At 35.5% G+C, this 16,554-nt stretch overlaps 2 protein-coding genes and 1 non-coding gene across 3 annotated transcripts; all 3 read right to left on the bottom strand.

Moving 5' to 3' along the window:
- Positions 1-567: 567 nt before the first annotated feature.
- Positions 568-6,306, bottom strand: Cbr-che-2 (the record flags this gene model as incomplete). The annotated part of the gene is made up of 14 exons (XM_002640461.1): positions 568-633; positions 682-805; positions 853-1,115; positions 1,550-1,797; positions 1,894-2,101; positions 2,604-2,829; positions 2,876-2,950; positions 3,717-3,893; positions 3,974-4,098; positions 4,142-4,279; positions 4,323-4,591; positions 5,439-5,549; positions 5,991-6,082; positions 6,143-6,306. The coding sequence occupies 14 exons, from the start codon at positions 6,304-6,306 to the stop codon at positions 568-570; spliced, it is 2,286 nt and encodes a 761-aa protein (XP_002640507.1).
- Positions 6,307-8,326: 2,020 nt separating this feature from the next.
- Positions 8,327-10,126, bottom strand: CBG13648 (the record flags this gene model as incomplete). Its single annotated transcript, XM_002640462.1, has 6 exons — positions 8,327-8,515; positions 8,553-8,774; positions 9,038-9,576; positions 9,624-9,698; positions 9,746-9,811; positions 10,063-10,126. 6 exons carry the CDS (start codon positions 10,124-10,126, stop codon positions 8,327-8,329), a joined length of 1,155 nt encoding a protein of 384 aa, XP_002640508.1.
- A 5,511-nt stretch (positions 10,127-15,637) lies between these two features.
- CBG28239 lies at positions 15,638-15,709 on the bottom strand. The gene has a single exon. It is a non-coding gene (tRNA).
- Between the last annotated feature and the right edge of the window lie 845 nt (positions 15,710-16,554).

Consider the following 16,554-nt stretch of genomic DNA (forward strand, 5'->3'; position numbering starts at 1 on the left):
CGGAATTTTCAAAATTTTAGAATTTTTAGATTTTTAGGGGTTTCTTTGGATTTTCGGATTTTACAATTTTTTCTGACATCTAAAATTTTTGGATTTGTCTGAAAATTTGAGAATATACTAAACAAAAATAGAGCTTCATTTTTGTTATTGACAACTTTTTTGCCAAATTTCGTTCTGATGAGATATGCCATTTGTAATTAAAATAGTGGCTAAGTTAGCACTGAAACGAGAGTTGTGCACCTTTGAAACCCTTTATCTCGCCTTTTTTGGATTTGTACAAAAAAGTTGTCAATTGCAAAAATGGAGTTCTTTTTTTGTTTAGTATAATCTGAAATTTTCAGACAAATTGGAGAATTCTAGACTACTTTTGTAGCCGTTCAAATTGAATTTTTTTACTGAAAAAATCAAAAATATGATATATTTTTGACTCGGTACGGTATAACCATAGCAATAATTTTCGAGATTTTTCCATTATTTTAATCCATTCTGAATTTGAATAAAAGCTAGTTTATGAGTTAAAAAATTTATAGCACATCTATCAAAAAATATAAAAATTGATCTCAAAAATCAATAAGTTCCTTTAGCTTTCTCCGCTGCAATCGTCTCTCTGATGTGAACCCAATCGATTTCGACCTGGAAAAAAAATAATTTTAGAAAATGTAATTTTCAGACAAAAAATACCTCAGACATCATTTTCAAAAACTGTGGATCCGTTTCTTTTTGTCCGCAGTTTTTCAAATATTTCTCACGATATCCCATAACGACCTCAATCCAATCTTTGTCTTTTCCAGCCAACACGAGAGCTCTGAAAATTTCGGAATTTCAGAATCATAGAATTTTCAGAATTCCTACCTTTTCCATTTAAACATCTGAATATTCAGCATCATGGCTCGGAATCCTTGTCCATTCCTCTCCAAAATCGTATCAGCATCTGCTAATTTTCCAGTTAGGACCACTTGTAACGCTTGGCGGACATCCTTATCAGTCTTATCTTTTATCTCATTTATCATTGAAACTTTTTCATCATCTTCCAATGCAGCATACGCGATTTCCATGGATGCCATGTTTTTGTGAATGACGGCGAGACTGGCAAGTGTTGCCCAAAGAGTGTCGTTCTGGAAAAACTTTTTAGCTCAATGCGAATGTCAACTTTGAGCCAATTTATCTCATTTCCTGTGAAAGATATCAGAACGATGTCAACTGATAACATTTTACTGATGTTATGATAAACATTTGTTAGTTATCCATTTTTTAATATCTATTACAAAAATTTAGATAATTGAGGTCAAAGTGACCAAAGCCGCCTAGGCGAGTGAAGAGAGGAGACGCCAAGGAAGCTTGGTTACTTTGAGCCAACTTATTTCGGTTGTTTTAAAAGATATCAAAAAGTTGTAAACTGATGAAATGTAGCTGATAATATGAAAAATGTTTGATTAATTGACAACTTTTTTGATATCTCTTACAGAAATTGAGATAAATTGGCTCAACGTTATAATTCCGTATTTTGACTTTTTCAATTGAAAACAGTTATATTTTAAGTAAGACTTACCCCAATACTCCTGCACAATCGAATCGCTTGATCCCATTTCGAACTCGAAGCCATTGTTATCAAAGTCCCATAGAATGGTAAAATTCCTGTTGGCACCAAACATCCATCCGATTTTCGAATCACAATTGTGTTTCCAGCGAAATTCGCGAGTTGTGGGAATTTTCCCATGATACCGATGGTCTTTTGAATTAGAGATTTTTGAAGAAGATTCCGATCGGAGAAGGCGATGTTGGGGAGAGGCCAGACAACTGAAGGAAACGTTCTATTTGAAAAAAAAGTGCTACAGTAATCTTTAATTTTAGAAAAAATACCGTAGCCTAAAAATAGCCTGACACATAACTCACCAATTTTGCCCTCTGAAATCCCACACAACATATTTGTGACATCATTGAAAACCAACTGCTCAACCAATGATCCAATTTTGACCAATCGCTGACTGACACCAAAAGTTTTGACCATTGCCACGTACACAGCACCAATATGGTCACGAAATGCGACATTTCGTTCGTTGAGGGACCCACATTGGTTTACAGTAAGCTCTACGATGTCGTGCTGAAAGGAATCAGGGATTTGAGATTTTCAGAATTTAATTTTGAGCTCCTGAGATTCTGATTCCAAATTTTCAAAATTTCGGAAATTCGAGAATCTTCAAAACTTCAAAAGAGGAGGTCATGAAACATTTATTTCTCGAAATTTCGTTGTCATACGCCCCATCAAGGAATTGAACTTGTGGGCCTATGCTGGAGATGCCGCGTCGCTACCTGCTGAGCTACGGTAGCGGAAGCATCGGTCGGCTAACTTTGAACCAATTTATATCATTTCCTGTGAAAGATATAAGAATTATGTCAACTAGTAAACTATTGGTGATATTATGATAATCATTTTATCAGTTGACCACTTTTTGATATCTTTCACAGGAAATGAGACAAGTTGGTTCAAAGTTAGATGAGCAACGGTGACAATAAAAGGCTCCGGAAAATCTCCTTGAACGAATTTACGGGAAAAACGGCACAACGAAATTCCCAATGGTCTGATTTCCTCTAAAAAGTCCCACCTCATGTTTCAAGTTCCCATCTCCTTGTGCCTTTCCTGTAGTCGGATCGAAAAAGTGCAAAACCTTATTATCCGCCCTGTCCCTAACCACCAGTGTATCATTTGCCAAATCAATTTTCCGCTCATCCAAAAGTGCCATCACCTGTCCTGGAGGATTCAAATTGATCAGTTTACGACCTTCATAGGTGAACGTTGTGATTGTTAAGCCATCAGAGACAAGGAAGATTCTGGGGAGGACATCTGGATACATGGATATCGGGCGGTAAAACTCACTTTTCACATTGCACAATTATATTGACAGTTCGTTCGGTGTTCTCGATCATGGTAGGGGTATTCCAGTTTTTTGAGCTGCAAGTTTTGAATTTTTGAATTGGAAGTTATTTTCTTTTCGACAAAAAACTTTGAGCTCAATTATCTCGGTTCATTCAAAAGATATAAAAAATGGGTCAACTGATAAAATGTAGCTGATAATATCAGAAATATTTTATCAATTGACATATTTTTAATATCTCTTTTAAAAACCGAAATAATTGAGCTCAAAGCGTTTAAGGTGGTGACGCAGGCAGCTGACCGAGCCGCGCACGTTGAGCTCCATTATCGCGGTGCCTACCAGAGATATGAAAAATGTGTCAACTAATAAAATGTAGCCGATAATATGTTAAATATTTTATCAGTGTACACAATTGTGCTATCTCTTATAGGAACCGAGATAATTGAGCTCAAAGTAACCACGCTTCCTTGGCGTCCCTTGCGGCGCCCAGGAGTCTTTGGTCACTTTGAAACGACGTATCTTAGTTCCCGTAAGAGATATCAAAATTGAGTAAATTAATAAAATGTAGCTGATAAAATTTCAAATATTTTATCAGTTGACATATTTTTGACATCTTTCATAGGAACCGAGATAATTGAGCTCAAAGTGTGAGGTAGTGACACAGGCAGCTGACGGAGCCGCGCACGTTGAGCTCCATTATCTCAGTGCTTATCTGAGATATTAAAATGTTGCTAACTGATAAATTGTTGCTGATAATATGTGAAACATTTTATTAGTTGACAAACTTTTGATATCTCTTATAGGATTCGAGATAATTGAGCTCAAAGTGCCAAATGCTCTCACCTATAAATATAAATATGCGACGAGGTGACGACAATCAAATATTTGTACAGAATTGACATTCTGGATATCCGATCCTTGGTTTCCAGTGTCTCCTTTGATACTTCACTACTTACATCTCGAACTTCGATTACTTGTTTTTGGGTTTGCACGATTTCAAATTCGTCATAACTCAGGCGTCTGGAAAAGTTTATTTAGAACAAGTTAATTGCCTATTTTTGAATAGAAATAGGTAAAATTTGGTCATCCTTGAAACTTACTTATCAATGATATGAGCATGAAAAACTAGTCCAGCAGCTGTACCAACTGCCAGCTGGGTACCATCTGGAGACCAGCTCATTGACATAACAGAGCCAGAATTCATTTTTTCCAGGGAATGGGACCACTGAAAATCTAATTTTTGTGGGAAATTTCTAGAAAGTGCTTACCCCCGACTTATCACACAATCTCAAGATATTATGAGATCCAACTGCAAACAAACTACCATCACTGGTCCATGCGACACTTGTAATCGGATAATCATGGACCGAAGAATTGAATAATATCTGGCCGAATCCATCCCAAACCTGAAAATCGACAAAAATTGGGGATTACAGTCGTTTTCAAAACCTTGAACTTCAAATCCTCGGCTCCTGTAACTATCAATGCTGCAGTTGGACTCCAATCGCAACACAAGATGATGCCATCGTGTGCCTTCCATTTAAGAGGAGCCACTTGCATTTTCAATGACTTTATATAGCATTGATCTCCATTACAGTAGAGCACATTTGATGATGTTGAGTCCCATGCAACACAGTAGACTGCGGTGGCAAATTGAGCTAGGACAGAACGGAGCATACCGTTTCGGGACCACATTTTTACGAAGCCGTCTTCGCCGCCTGGAACAATGAGCTTTACAGACGCGTATCTTAAAAACTAAAAAAGCTGAAAGAAAATAGATAACTACAAAAATGTGTCAAAAACATTTCACACATTTTAGTAGTTCACAACTTTTTGATAGTTGTGCTGATTCTTGAGATATGCGCCTTTACAGTTAGCGCTCCTCCTCTACTAGGGCGCTCTTATTTTGAAGGTGCATATCCCAAGACTAGTAAAAGCGATAAAGAAACTAACAATTACAAAAACTGCTCAAAAAAAACTGTACTTATTTTTGTAGTTTAAAAATTTGTGATTCTTCTCCTGGTTCTTAAGGTATGCGCCTTTAAAGTTAGCGCACCCCATTAGAGGAGGCGCAATAACTTTAAAGGAGCATATCTTAAAAACTAAGAAAGCTAGAATAAAATAGTCGACTCAAAAATTGCTCACCATAAAATTTTACTTACTTTTGTAGTTTACAACTTTTTGATAATTCTGCTGGTTCTTGAGATATCCGCCTTTAAAGTTAGCGCGTCCCCTCTACTAGGACCCCCAGTAAAAGAGTCGCTCAATCATTAAAGGCGCATATCTCAAAAACAGTAATAGCAAAAGAGAAACTATGGCCTTCAAAAATATGTAAAATTAAATTTCACACATTTTTTTAGTTTACAACTACTTGACAATTCTGCTGGTTCTTGAGATATGTGCCGTTAAAGCCAAAGAGAGACGCAGAGGAGTGCGAGCGCTCTCGCTTCTCTGCGTCTCCTCATAAATTTAAAGCGTTACAGCTAGGAAAATTGTAAACTATGAAAATTTGTAAAACTGCACACCATCACATCAAAATGCATACTGTAATTCCAGAAAACCCACATGACAACAATCCGGTCCCATCAGAATTCCAACGACAACACAACGCTGCTCCATTATGAGCATCCACCACTTTTTCCATTTTTCCACTTCTTGAGAGAATATTCAATTTTCCTGAAAATTTCAGATTCGTTAGTTTTCTGAGCTTTCAGCTGTCTTTTTTATGTTTCATTTATCCGTACAAAAGGTACCTCCGAAACAGTTGACATGAACTTTGAGCTCAATTATCTCGGTTCCTATTAAAGGTATTAAAAAGTGGTCAACTGATAAAATGTAGCTTATAATGTCAGAAATATTTTATCAGCTAACAAAATTTTGATATTTCCTCCAGGAACATAAAAATTAAGCTTAAACCGGCTCGGTCGTCGCAGCTCATAGCCAGCTTGTTCCGTCACTACAACACTTTGAGCTCAATTAACTCGATTCTTATGAGAGATATCGAAAAATTGTCAATTGATAAAATGTAGCTGATAATATGATAAATAATTTGCTATTTAACAAATTTCTGGGATCTTTTACAGAAGTTGAGATAATTGAGCTGAAAGTGTCTCTCACCATCTGAAGTCGAAACCGCAAAAACGTCATTTTGTCCACCCTTGGCAGCTTGAGATCTTGGAAAAATGTGAAGTGATGTTGGGTAGAATGTTCTGGAAATCTAGTTTTTCAGAAAATTCAAAAATTCAAAAATTCTGGAATACTGAACTCACTCTGGCATGCTCAAAATCTGTTGGGAATCGTTATTTTGAGTGTTGGTCAACAGAAAATTATGATCATCTCCAGCTGATAAAATCGCTTCTGTTCCAATCCACCCAACACCACAAACCATTTCCGAATGGCGAGCTTTTCGAGATGTTGACAGTTTTAATTTCATTTTTTTCTTTAAAAAATCTATAATTTCTCTAGTTTCGTCATATTTTAAAACTTAAACAAAGAAAAAAAAAGAAGGAAATTTAGAAAAAAATAATAAAAGTTACGAATAATTCGAAAACTATAATAGACTCGGAACGAACAAGGGGTGGAGAAACGGGCGGAATTTTTGGTTGCCATGGATACCTAATAGCAGCTGGAGACGCAAGGGAAGAAAGATAGACGCAGAGAAACGGAAATAAGGGGAAAAGAGGGAAAAGAGGAAGAAGAAGAAAAGGAGACACCATTGGTTTCATTAGAGAGACATGAACAAAATCTAGGTAACCTGAAAATAGTTTAAAGGTGGTGTGCGGTGAAAAATTTTATAGCTTCATTCGATTCAGAATTCTGTATAGATTCCCATAAAAATAAAGAAAAAATTCAAAAAAAATCCTTAATTGAGAAAAACAGCATCGAAAAGTCAAAGTGGGAACCGGTGGCCTAGCGGCCAGGTGTGCGTTTTCTAGGCCAACTGCCGGTAAAAGCGCGCGAAATTCGAATTTTTAATGATTTTCAGTGTTTTCTCAGATGTCTTTTGAAGATTTCAAAATTTTTTTGTTAATTTCCTCCCAGGTATATGAAAAAACCTGAAAAAAATCTGAGAAAACACTGAAAATCAATAAAAATTCGAATTTCGCGCGCTTTTACCGGCAGTTGGCCTAGAAAACGCACACCTGGCCGCTAGGCCACCGGTTCCCACTTTGACTTTTCGATGCCGTTTTTCTCAATGATGGAATTTTTTTCGAATTTTTCCTTTATTTTTATGGGAATCTATACAGAATTCTGAATCGAATGAAGCTATAAAATTTTTCACCGCACACCACCTTTAAAAGTTTGGAAAATTGATGTGGGGTTTCTGTATTTTCGGATTTTAGGACTCGATTTTTAAGCATTTTTTTCTAGATTAAAAAACTTGAAGAAAATCTATTTTTTGCTTTTCTGATTTTTTTGAAATTCGGATTTTTGAATTTTCAATTTTCTTTTCTAAAATTTTCAGAACTTTCCGGCGTTTCTGAAATTTTCTGAAATGTTCTAAATGCTCTGAATTTTTTGAATTTTTGAACTAGATTTTAAAACGAAATTTTTGTTTTCAAGTGTTTTCGAAACTCGAATTTTCTGAATATCGGAATTCTCGCGGAACCCAAAATTGTTTTTTTTTGGAATTCGAAATTTTGAAGTTTTGAATTTTCGAATTTTTGAACTTCTGAATTTATGATTTTTTTGAGTTTCAGAATTTCAGAATTTCAATGTTTCAAAATTTTAGAATTTCAGTATTTTTGAATTTTTGAATTTCTAATATTTTTGAATTTCAGAACTTCATAATTTCAGGATTTCAAGATTTCAGGGTTTCAAGATTTCGAAATTTCAGAATATCAGAATCCAGAATTACTGAAATTTAAAGATATTAAATTCGAAAATTAAATTCAAAAATTAAATTCAAAATTTTCAAAGTACCTAAAAATTCGAAAATTTCAAAAGTTCCATGATACAAACCAAAACATTTCAGGCTTCGATTTTCAGAGTCAATATTTGGAATTTTTTAATGATTTGGGAACTTGAAAGCTTCGAATTGTTGGCTATTTTGAAAATATTGAATTCAGAATCGCTTCAAACTTTTAGTCATTCTTAGATTTTACCAAAATTCCTAAACTCCTAAATTTAAAAGTTAGGAAAATTGCTAAATTAAAAAATCTAAAAATTTAGTAATTTGGAAATTGAGAGTTTCAGAAATTCAGGGAATTATGGATTCTGAAATTTCAAGATTCTGAAATATTGTAATTTTCAAAAATCGGGCTTCCATTCATTTTAAAAATGTTTTTTAAGGCTTTCAGATTCTCAGCCAACTATCTAATTTTCAACAAAAAAATTTCATTTTCACAGTTTTTATTCTCTACCACTTTACTACAAAACAAAGAGAAAGTTCTAAACTGATGTATGCTGGCGTTTGGTGTGAAGTTGTCTGCTTTTGGGGACGGCGTCGATCCTTAGATGGAAGATATGAACTGTTTCCAGTACTTCTCCTCCGCAACCACTTCAGCCTTCTTTGTGAAGACCAACGTGGCACGACGAGTCTTCTGTCCGTTGGCTCGCTTGAACTTTTGTGGCGGTTGCTTATTGTGTACCAGATCAATCGTCCAACCACCGGCTGGACCTTTTGGTCCAAACTCGTTCAGCTGGAAGAATAAGGATTGTGGATTGCTCAATTCCCACCTCAATTCCCACCTCATACAAGTATCCAAGAGCCTCTCCAATGGTATTCGGATCATAGATGACCGAATTTTTCTTGGTTTGCACTGGACTGAGAATATAGACTCCATGTTTGTTGGCCACCATGTTGTTTGGAATGCCTTGACCATCAGCACTAATGATCTGGAAGTCGTCGGTCAGATCCTCAAGCTCCACTGGATTACCCTCGGCGTCCTTGTACGTGACCTGTAAACTCGATTTCAACGATTTGAAACCTAAACATTCAAATTCTCCGCTAAAAAAGACTATTCTGGACAATTTTATAAGAAATTACATCTTTGGCTTAGTTGGTAAACACTTTGGCTAGTAAAAATAGGCTCACGGGTTCGAACCCAACCGGGTCAAAATATTTTTTCCTATTTTTTCAGCTTTTTGGAATGTTATAATAAATTCTCACTCGGATTTTCAGCAAAAAAAGATTTTCAAAAACATTTTTTTTTTCAAATTACCTTTGTTGGCTGTGGAAGATCGACCTTCACGTCATCGGCAAGCGGAATAACAGTATAGCTCTTTCCAGTTTGCTGGCCTTGACTTCGTCGTTGACCCTGAGTTCCGTTATTGGTTGGAGTGCCAGTGTAAACAACAGCCTGCGCGGTGGAGGTCTGGATATTGGTATCGTCGATGGTGGTTGGATCGGTCGGAGCATTGTCGGTACTGGTAGTGATTACAGATTGAATTGCTCCCGGACCGCCCACACCTGCTCCGTTGCCATTTCCACCATTTGTATCCTCAGTAGTGGTGGTATCAACTTGAACTGCTCCAGTTGGAGCCGGTGTGTCGGTTGGATTCTCGGTAGAGGGGGTTTCAGATGAAACGTTTCCAGAATCCTCAGTTGTGGTATCGACACCACCGTTCGAATCAGTTTGGTCAGCGGCTTCTGTCGTAGTTTCTTCAGCGGCTGGTGTCGACTCAGTGGTGGACGATGACGGTTCACCGTCGAATCCGTCATCATCATCGTCGTCATCGTCGTCACTCCCCCCAGATGAATCTGGAATTCCAGACTTTTTCAATGTACAATGTCAATTTTTAAACTACCTGTAGACGTGATTGGTGTCTCAGTGGTTGATGATGATGAATCATCGCTGTATCCACCGCTACCACCATCAACAGCTGGAATTTCAGACTTTTTTGTTTTTCAATGTAAATTTATTAACTACCTGTAGATGTGATTGGTGTCTCTGTGGTTGTCGATGACGAATCATCGTCCGCTCGGTAAACGTTTTCTGAAATATATATACATATGCGCCTTTAAAGATGGGACGCTGAGTTAGTACTAGATTAAATCGCGTCGAAAGCGCACCAGCTAGGACTATAAGTCATTGTCGCTAGAGCGCATTTTAGGCTCGACAGATCCTAGAATGCTATCGACTCTAGGAGACAAAAATAGAGCGCGATGTCATTCAGATTTTCGAAGTTTTCAGATTGTGATTTTGAACAGTCCGAACCCTACTAGCATTAGAGCGCATTTGCTTACCAGTTGAGTAGATGACGAGGGCAAGCAGGACGAGTGTCGTCGAGAGTGGACGATTCCAGCGCATCTTCAGTGGTGGTGTTCAACCGTCTGGATCCGATGGTCCGGCAAAAGATTGGCTGATGATGAGAGTGGGCGTTTCCGATTTGGGGTGAGTGATCCGCAGAGAGAGTCACAGCGCCTGAAAAGGGCAAACAAAGAGAGTGATATGATTTTGTGATCGATTTGTTGGCTGCTTTTATGCGAAACGCTTATCTAGATGCTCTAGTTTTTTTGGTGCACACGTGTTGCGTTTTTTTGTTGATTTTTTGGAATAAAGATGACCCTTTTTTGGTATACTGATCTGTATCTGTGATCTTTATTAGTTTATCAGGATAATTGACTTTTTTGGAGACTGGTGGACACGGGATTTAGTTTTTGATGGGTACCGTAACCTCTTCTCCAATAGAATGGCCCTTTACTTTGAGCTTAATTATCTCGGTTCCCGTAGAAGGTATCAAAAAATTGTCAACTGATAAAATGGTGCTGATAATATGATAAATATTTTGTCAGTTGACAAATTTTTGATATCTCTCACAGGAAGCGAGATAATTGAGTTTGCAATCGCGCGCAGCCAGCCGGTTGCGTCACCAACACAATGCACACTTTGAGCCAAGATATCTCGGTTCCCGTTAAAGATATCAAAAAGTGATTGACTGATAAAATGTTTATCATAAACTGAAAAATATTTTATCAGTTAACAACTTTTTGATATCTCACACAACAAATGAGATTTACGAGCTCAACTTTGACGATTCTGAATTTTATTACAGTAATTACGGTTCAAGAGATTCCCAAAATTTCCAGATTTCAGTTTTAAAATTTGGTTTTTTTCACAAATTCTATTTTTTTAAATTTCTAAAAGCAATATTTTTATGGTGACGACGATGATGAAAAAGTGCATATTGTTTGATTTTTTTCATTTTTTTGTGTTTTTTCTGTCTAGGGAGGAAGAGGAACGGCGGCAAAAATATTATTCTTCTAGCAGAATTACACTTTTTTATAGTTGTTTTCAAATTGAAATTTTTATAATTTCTCTAATTTTTCAGAAAACTATGTTTTTGAAATTAGGAACAGTCTAAAAACATTTGTATCTGAAAAAGTTTCAGATTTTTAAACTCTAATAGAATCCCCCCCTCCCTTTGGACAATATGATAAACACGTTTTATTAGTTGACAACTTTTTGCTATTTTCAACCGGAAACGAGATATATGGATTCAAGGTAGACAAGTCGGCTCTTGCAGGTTGAGGTACACGATCGGTTGCCGACCACTGGCCTTTAAACCAATGATTCTCGGTTCCATTCAAAGATATCGAAAAGTTGTTAACTGACAAAATATTGATGATATTATGATGAAAATTTTGTCAGTTGACCACTTTTTGATATCTCTCACATGGAATGACTCCCAAGTGTTACCCTTGAAAAAATTGAGACCAAGATGGTTGGAAAGAGCGTAAAAAGTTATTTTAGAATCCAGAAGGAATAATTGATAAAAAATTTTTTGGGGAGTTATGGCCCAAAACGTACCAAAAAATGGCTATTTTTTCAAAAAATCATAACTTTGTCTGTTTTTGTTCGTTTGTTTAGATTTAAACAACAATACATAGACAATTTATTGATCTTTTGGAAAACAATTTTTTTGATTTTTTTCTCCTTGATTGGATTATTGATTTTTTGAAAAAACCGAAAAATTTTTCAATATCTCAAAAATCCCAAGTTAACTTTTTTTCTTATTATGACCATTGAATTCAGCACATTTGATTTACAATGGAAACATATCAATACCCCGGAGGAAATAATGCTCACACAAGTTATGCCAAAAAATGTCGATTTTTTGCACTTGGCTGCTTTGAATTCGTTGTCTTCGGCGGCCGGTATGACTATGGCCATACTTCTTTTTGTGTTTTTTACATGCATATAGTCAGTTTAAAGTGTTTAAAATATTATTCTGCAACATAGAAAATCAATTATTCGAATGCCGTAATATGTCTTAAAATTGCAACTTTGAAAAAATCAAAATTTTGACATGTAATAGGGCATGTCAAACTTGATCAAAACAGCCAAACTCTTTTTTTAACATAATCAGAAGAACCTAATTCTATCAACGACTTGAACAGAATTTTGAGTTAGGCTTTATTGGAAGTGCAAAAAAATGAAGTTGCAATTAATTATTTTCCGGTTTCAAATTCATTTTTGTCTTACATTTGTTTTTTATATTTATTGTCGAGACGGCATTTGGGTAGTGAACCCCTGTCCATCTCGGAAACCAGAAAGACAGTTAAACAAAGAAAGAAAAAAGACATTTCAACACTCAAACTTTATTAAAACGAACTTTTAGAAGGACACGATTTGGCGGTTTCGTCGGCAGCTTGCTCCTTCGCCATCTTATATCTTTTGAATGGACGAGACGGCGGCTTTCTTGCAATATACAGTGAACTAATCTTATTCCTTCACATAAATTTCACATCGACCGTTCCACGTAGCAAATACGATTCGTTATAAGATTTAGGTAACATAAGGAGACGGTCACGTAACTTGGAAATCCATACAAACTGATTCCTTCAGATAGCTCGTAGAACAAAGCAAGAGATGTTGAATATTATTTTAGATATCCTCAGATAGGCTAGAGAGTTTCCACAGTTTGGAATTATTCTTACAACTTAAGATGTGCTTACAATTAAAGAATACAATAATGTCAATAGCATAAAGTTGTGGAAGTAATGTACGATGCATTACTTCCGCAACATTTATTACGTTTTGTTTTTAAGTTAATTGTAACTCCGGTTTTTTGGACCACTGATTTCTTTATGGGCCTCCAATTATTATGGACCTCTGTTCATTTACAAGCCTCGGATTTCAGCAGAGAGCCATCTTTTAAGTTTACAGTTAAATATGTTTCCATAGTAAATCAAATGTGCTGAGTTCAATGGTCATAATAAGAAAAAAAGTTAACTTGGGATTTTTGAGATATTGAAAAATTTTTCGGTTTTTTCAAAAAATCAATAATCCAATCAATAAGAAAAAAATCAAAAAAATTTTTCCAAAAGATCAATAAATTGTCTATGTATTGTTGTTTAAATCTAAACAAACGAACAAAAACAGACAAAGTTATGATTTTTTGAAAAAATAGCCATTTTTTGGTACGTTTTGGGCCATAACTCCTCAAAAAAATTTTTTATCAACTATTCCTTCTGGATTCTAAAATAACTTTTTACGCTCTTTCCAACCATCTAGGTCTCAATTTTTTTCAAGGGTAACACTTGGGAGTCATTCCATGTGAGAGATATCAAAAAGTGGTCAACTGACAAAATTTTCATCATAATATCATCAATATTTTGTCAGTTAACAACTTTTCGATATCTTTGAATGGAACCGAGAATCATTGGTTTAAAGGCCAGTGGTCGGCAACCGATCGTGTACCTCAACATGCAAGAGCCGACTTGTCTACCTTGAATCCATATATCTGTTTCCGGTTGAAAATAGCAAAAAGTTGTCAACTAATAAAACGTGTTTATCATATTGTCCAAAACATTTTATCAGTTAACAACTTTTTGATATCTTTAAAAGAAACAGAGATAAATTGACTCATAGGTCTTTTCTCTTTCAATTTATTTCTGTACAAAATTTTGAGCTTATTTTTCTCGGAATTTTTTTTATGTATTTTTCGTTTTTATTCTCCCCAATTTCTCCAGTAAAACTATATTTTTGTCCCTTCTTTCCATTTCCAAATCCAGGTTAATACCAGATCTACCTCCTCCTCTTTTACTTTCCGTTATTTCTCTATGTGTTCTCAATTTTTCCCGAATTTCGTGGTTTTCACTTTTCTCTGTCTTTGTGGGAAATCATAAGAGAAATTAAAAAGTGGGAGTAACTTTCAGGATTAGTCAGAAACCGTTAAATTTAGGGTCATTCTGAGATCCTAAAATACCGTAGACACTCTAATAGAACGCCACCGGAGAGTCTACTTTGAGCGTATATATCTCACTTCTTTTGAAAGATGCCAAAAAGTGGTCAACTAATAAAATGTTCATCATGATATCAGAAACATTTTATCAGTTGACCACTTTTTGATATCTCACACAGAAAATAAGATACATGGGCTTAAATATAACGATTCGGGTGACGTTCTATTAGAGTGTTTTCTGTATTTTTGGATTTTCTGGGGTTTTTAGTTTTCTGTTTTTTTAGCTTTTCGGATTCTTGAATGTTCTTTGGACTTTTTGGATTTTCCATATTTTTCGAATTTTTGTTTTTTTGGTTTTTTCGAATTTTAAGGATATTTTGATATTAGGAACTTTTGGATTTTGTGGAAATTCCAAAATGAAACTCAAAATCTCAGAATCACAGAATCTAAGAATTTAAGAATTTCAGAATTTTAGAATTCTAAAATTTTACAACTTTAGAATTGTGGAATTTTAGAATCAAAACTTATGAAATTCAGAAGGTTCTAGAATTCTGAAATTCTAGACTCTGAAATTTTAAAATTCTGAGAATTTCGAATTAAAACAAATGTTATGTTCAAAAACTTCCAAATACCGTAACTCGGTCAGTTTTTGAGATTTCAGGCTCGTATTGCACCAAAATGACTCTCAAGTTCTGAATTTTCATTTAAAAAATAAAATTTTTAGAATTTCAGAACTCTTGAATATCTGAATTTCGAAATTGCAGAACTTTTGAAATTCAAATGTTTAGCATTAAAATGGATCTAGATCCTTTTTCATCCCAATTTCTTTCCAAAATCCTTTTTCTCGTCTTTATCCACAACAAGTCCATTTCATTTCCATAAACCCTCCCTTATATGCTAAACCCAAACATATTCCAAACTGTTGTTCCATTTGAATTTCAAACTGGCGGGAGGTAGGAAGCTTTTTCTCTCTCTCTCTCTCTCTCTCTCTCTCTCTCTCTTTTCTGTTTAATAGTTGTCTCTCAAGAAGAAGAAGAGACAGTTTGCCCGATTTGTATATATATGGGCGGTTATATTATATGGCTGATTGAATCTATCCGTTCGGAAAGAAAATTGGGAAAGAAGATTAGTTCCTTTGGCGTTTGAATCCGTTTTGGCAAGCTTCTGGATGGCCTAGAAAAAAAGTTAGGCCATTTTTGGGTGGCCTAGAAAAACTTATACCTGTTAGACTTATCCACAGTTGTCCCATGCATTTTTACAATTTTCTTGTGCCACAGCTGGCCTGGAAAAAGTTAGGCCATCATTTTAAGTGACAAGTTCCGAGTGGTGGCCTAGAAAATTCAAAAAGGTAGGTCGTCATTATTTCTAAAAGCTTCTGGAATTGTTTATGAGATCCCACATGCCATGTGGGCGTATATATGTTTATATACTGAAATTTGAAGTGTTGGTGGTTTATGAAATTCGAGCCCTGAACTCTTTATTTATGAATTTTCTCAATTTTATTGTGCATTTTTCATGTTCTTTTTCAAATTTTTTCGCCTAAAATCTTCAATTTTCAACCTTCTTTGCATTTCTAGCACACAAATTCGAATTCCCGCCAAGCCCAACATCATACAAAAAAGCAAAAAAGCATCTTCCGTTGCGGGGAATCGAACCCCGGCCTTATGGGTGAGAGCCATAAATCCTAACCACTAGACCACAACGGAGCGTGGGACGCTAGGTCGGTGAGGGCGTATAGGAAGGTGGTAAGAGAGCGGCGGCGGCAGGGGTTGGTTGTTTGCTAAGAAAATTTTTCAATGTATTGAAATTTGAAAAATTTCAAATTTCTGGAAATTTTTGAAAATTTTCAAGTTTTCCGAATCATGAATCCTTTTAAAATGATCAATTTCGGAGTTGAAAAAAGCTAAATTATCCTTTTAGGTTGTTTTTTTTAATACGCTCTAATGATAATTTTCAAACTTTTATGAAAATCTAAAATTCAAATTCCCGCCAAGCCGCTTTTTGATCGTAACCCAACAAAAAAAACATCTATAGCGTATTCTATTGACTGTTGACTGGCAATAGAAGGCAGTGGAAGGAATGTTTGTTCAGTATATAACAGATCAAATTGAATAAGACCGAGAAGCAAAAAAGGGGTCTCTATAGAAAATTCTATGAATGGCTATGACTACTACTATGATAGAATAGTACAAAAAGCTGCTAGTAGAAGTTCCGCTTCTTTAGAATTGATGGCTAGCGCCAAAAATGAATTTTTTTTCTATTGTAGAAAAAGAAGCCTACCATGTATCTGCACTTTGAGCTTAATTATCTCGGTTCAAATAGAAGATATCAAAGAGTAGTCGATTAATAAAATGTTTATCATAAAATAAGCAATATTTTATCAGTTGACAAATTTTTGATATCTCTCCTAGGAACTGAGATAATTAAGCTCAAAGTGTGCCCTACGCTCGCGGCGCTGACCGAGCCGCACACTGTTAGCGATTAATTATATCGGTTCCTATGAAAGATATCAAAAAAATAGTCAATTGATAAAATGCTTATCATAAACTTA

Source organism: Caenorhabditis briggsae, assembly GCF_000004555.2.
Source record: "Caenorhabditis briggsae complete genome, chrI, whole genome shotgun sequence".
Taxonomy (NCBI): Eukaryota; Metazoa; Nematoda; class Chromadorea; order Rhabditida; family Rhabditidae; genus Caenorhabditis; species Caenorhabditis briggsae.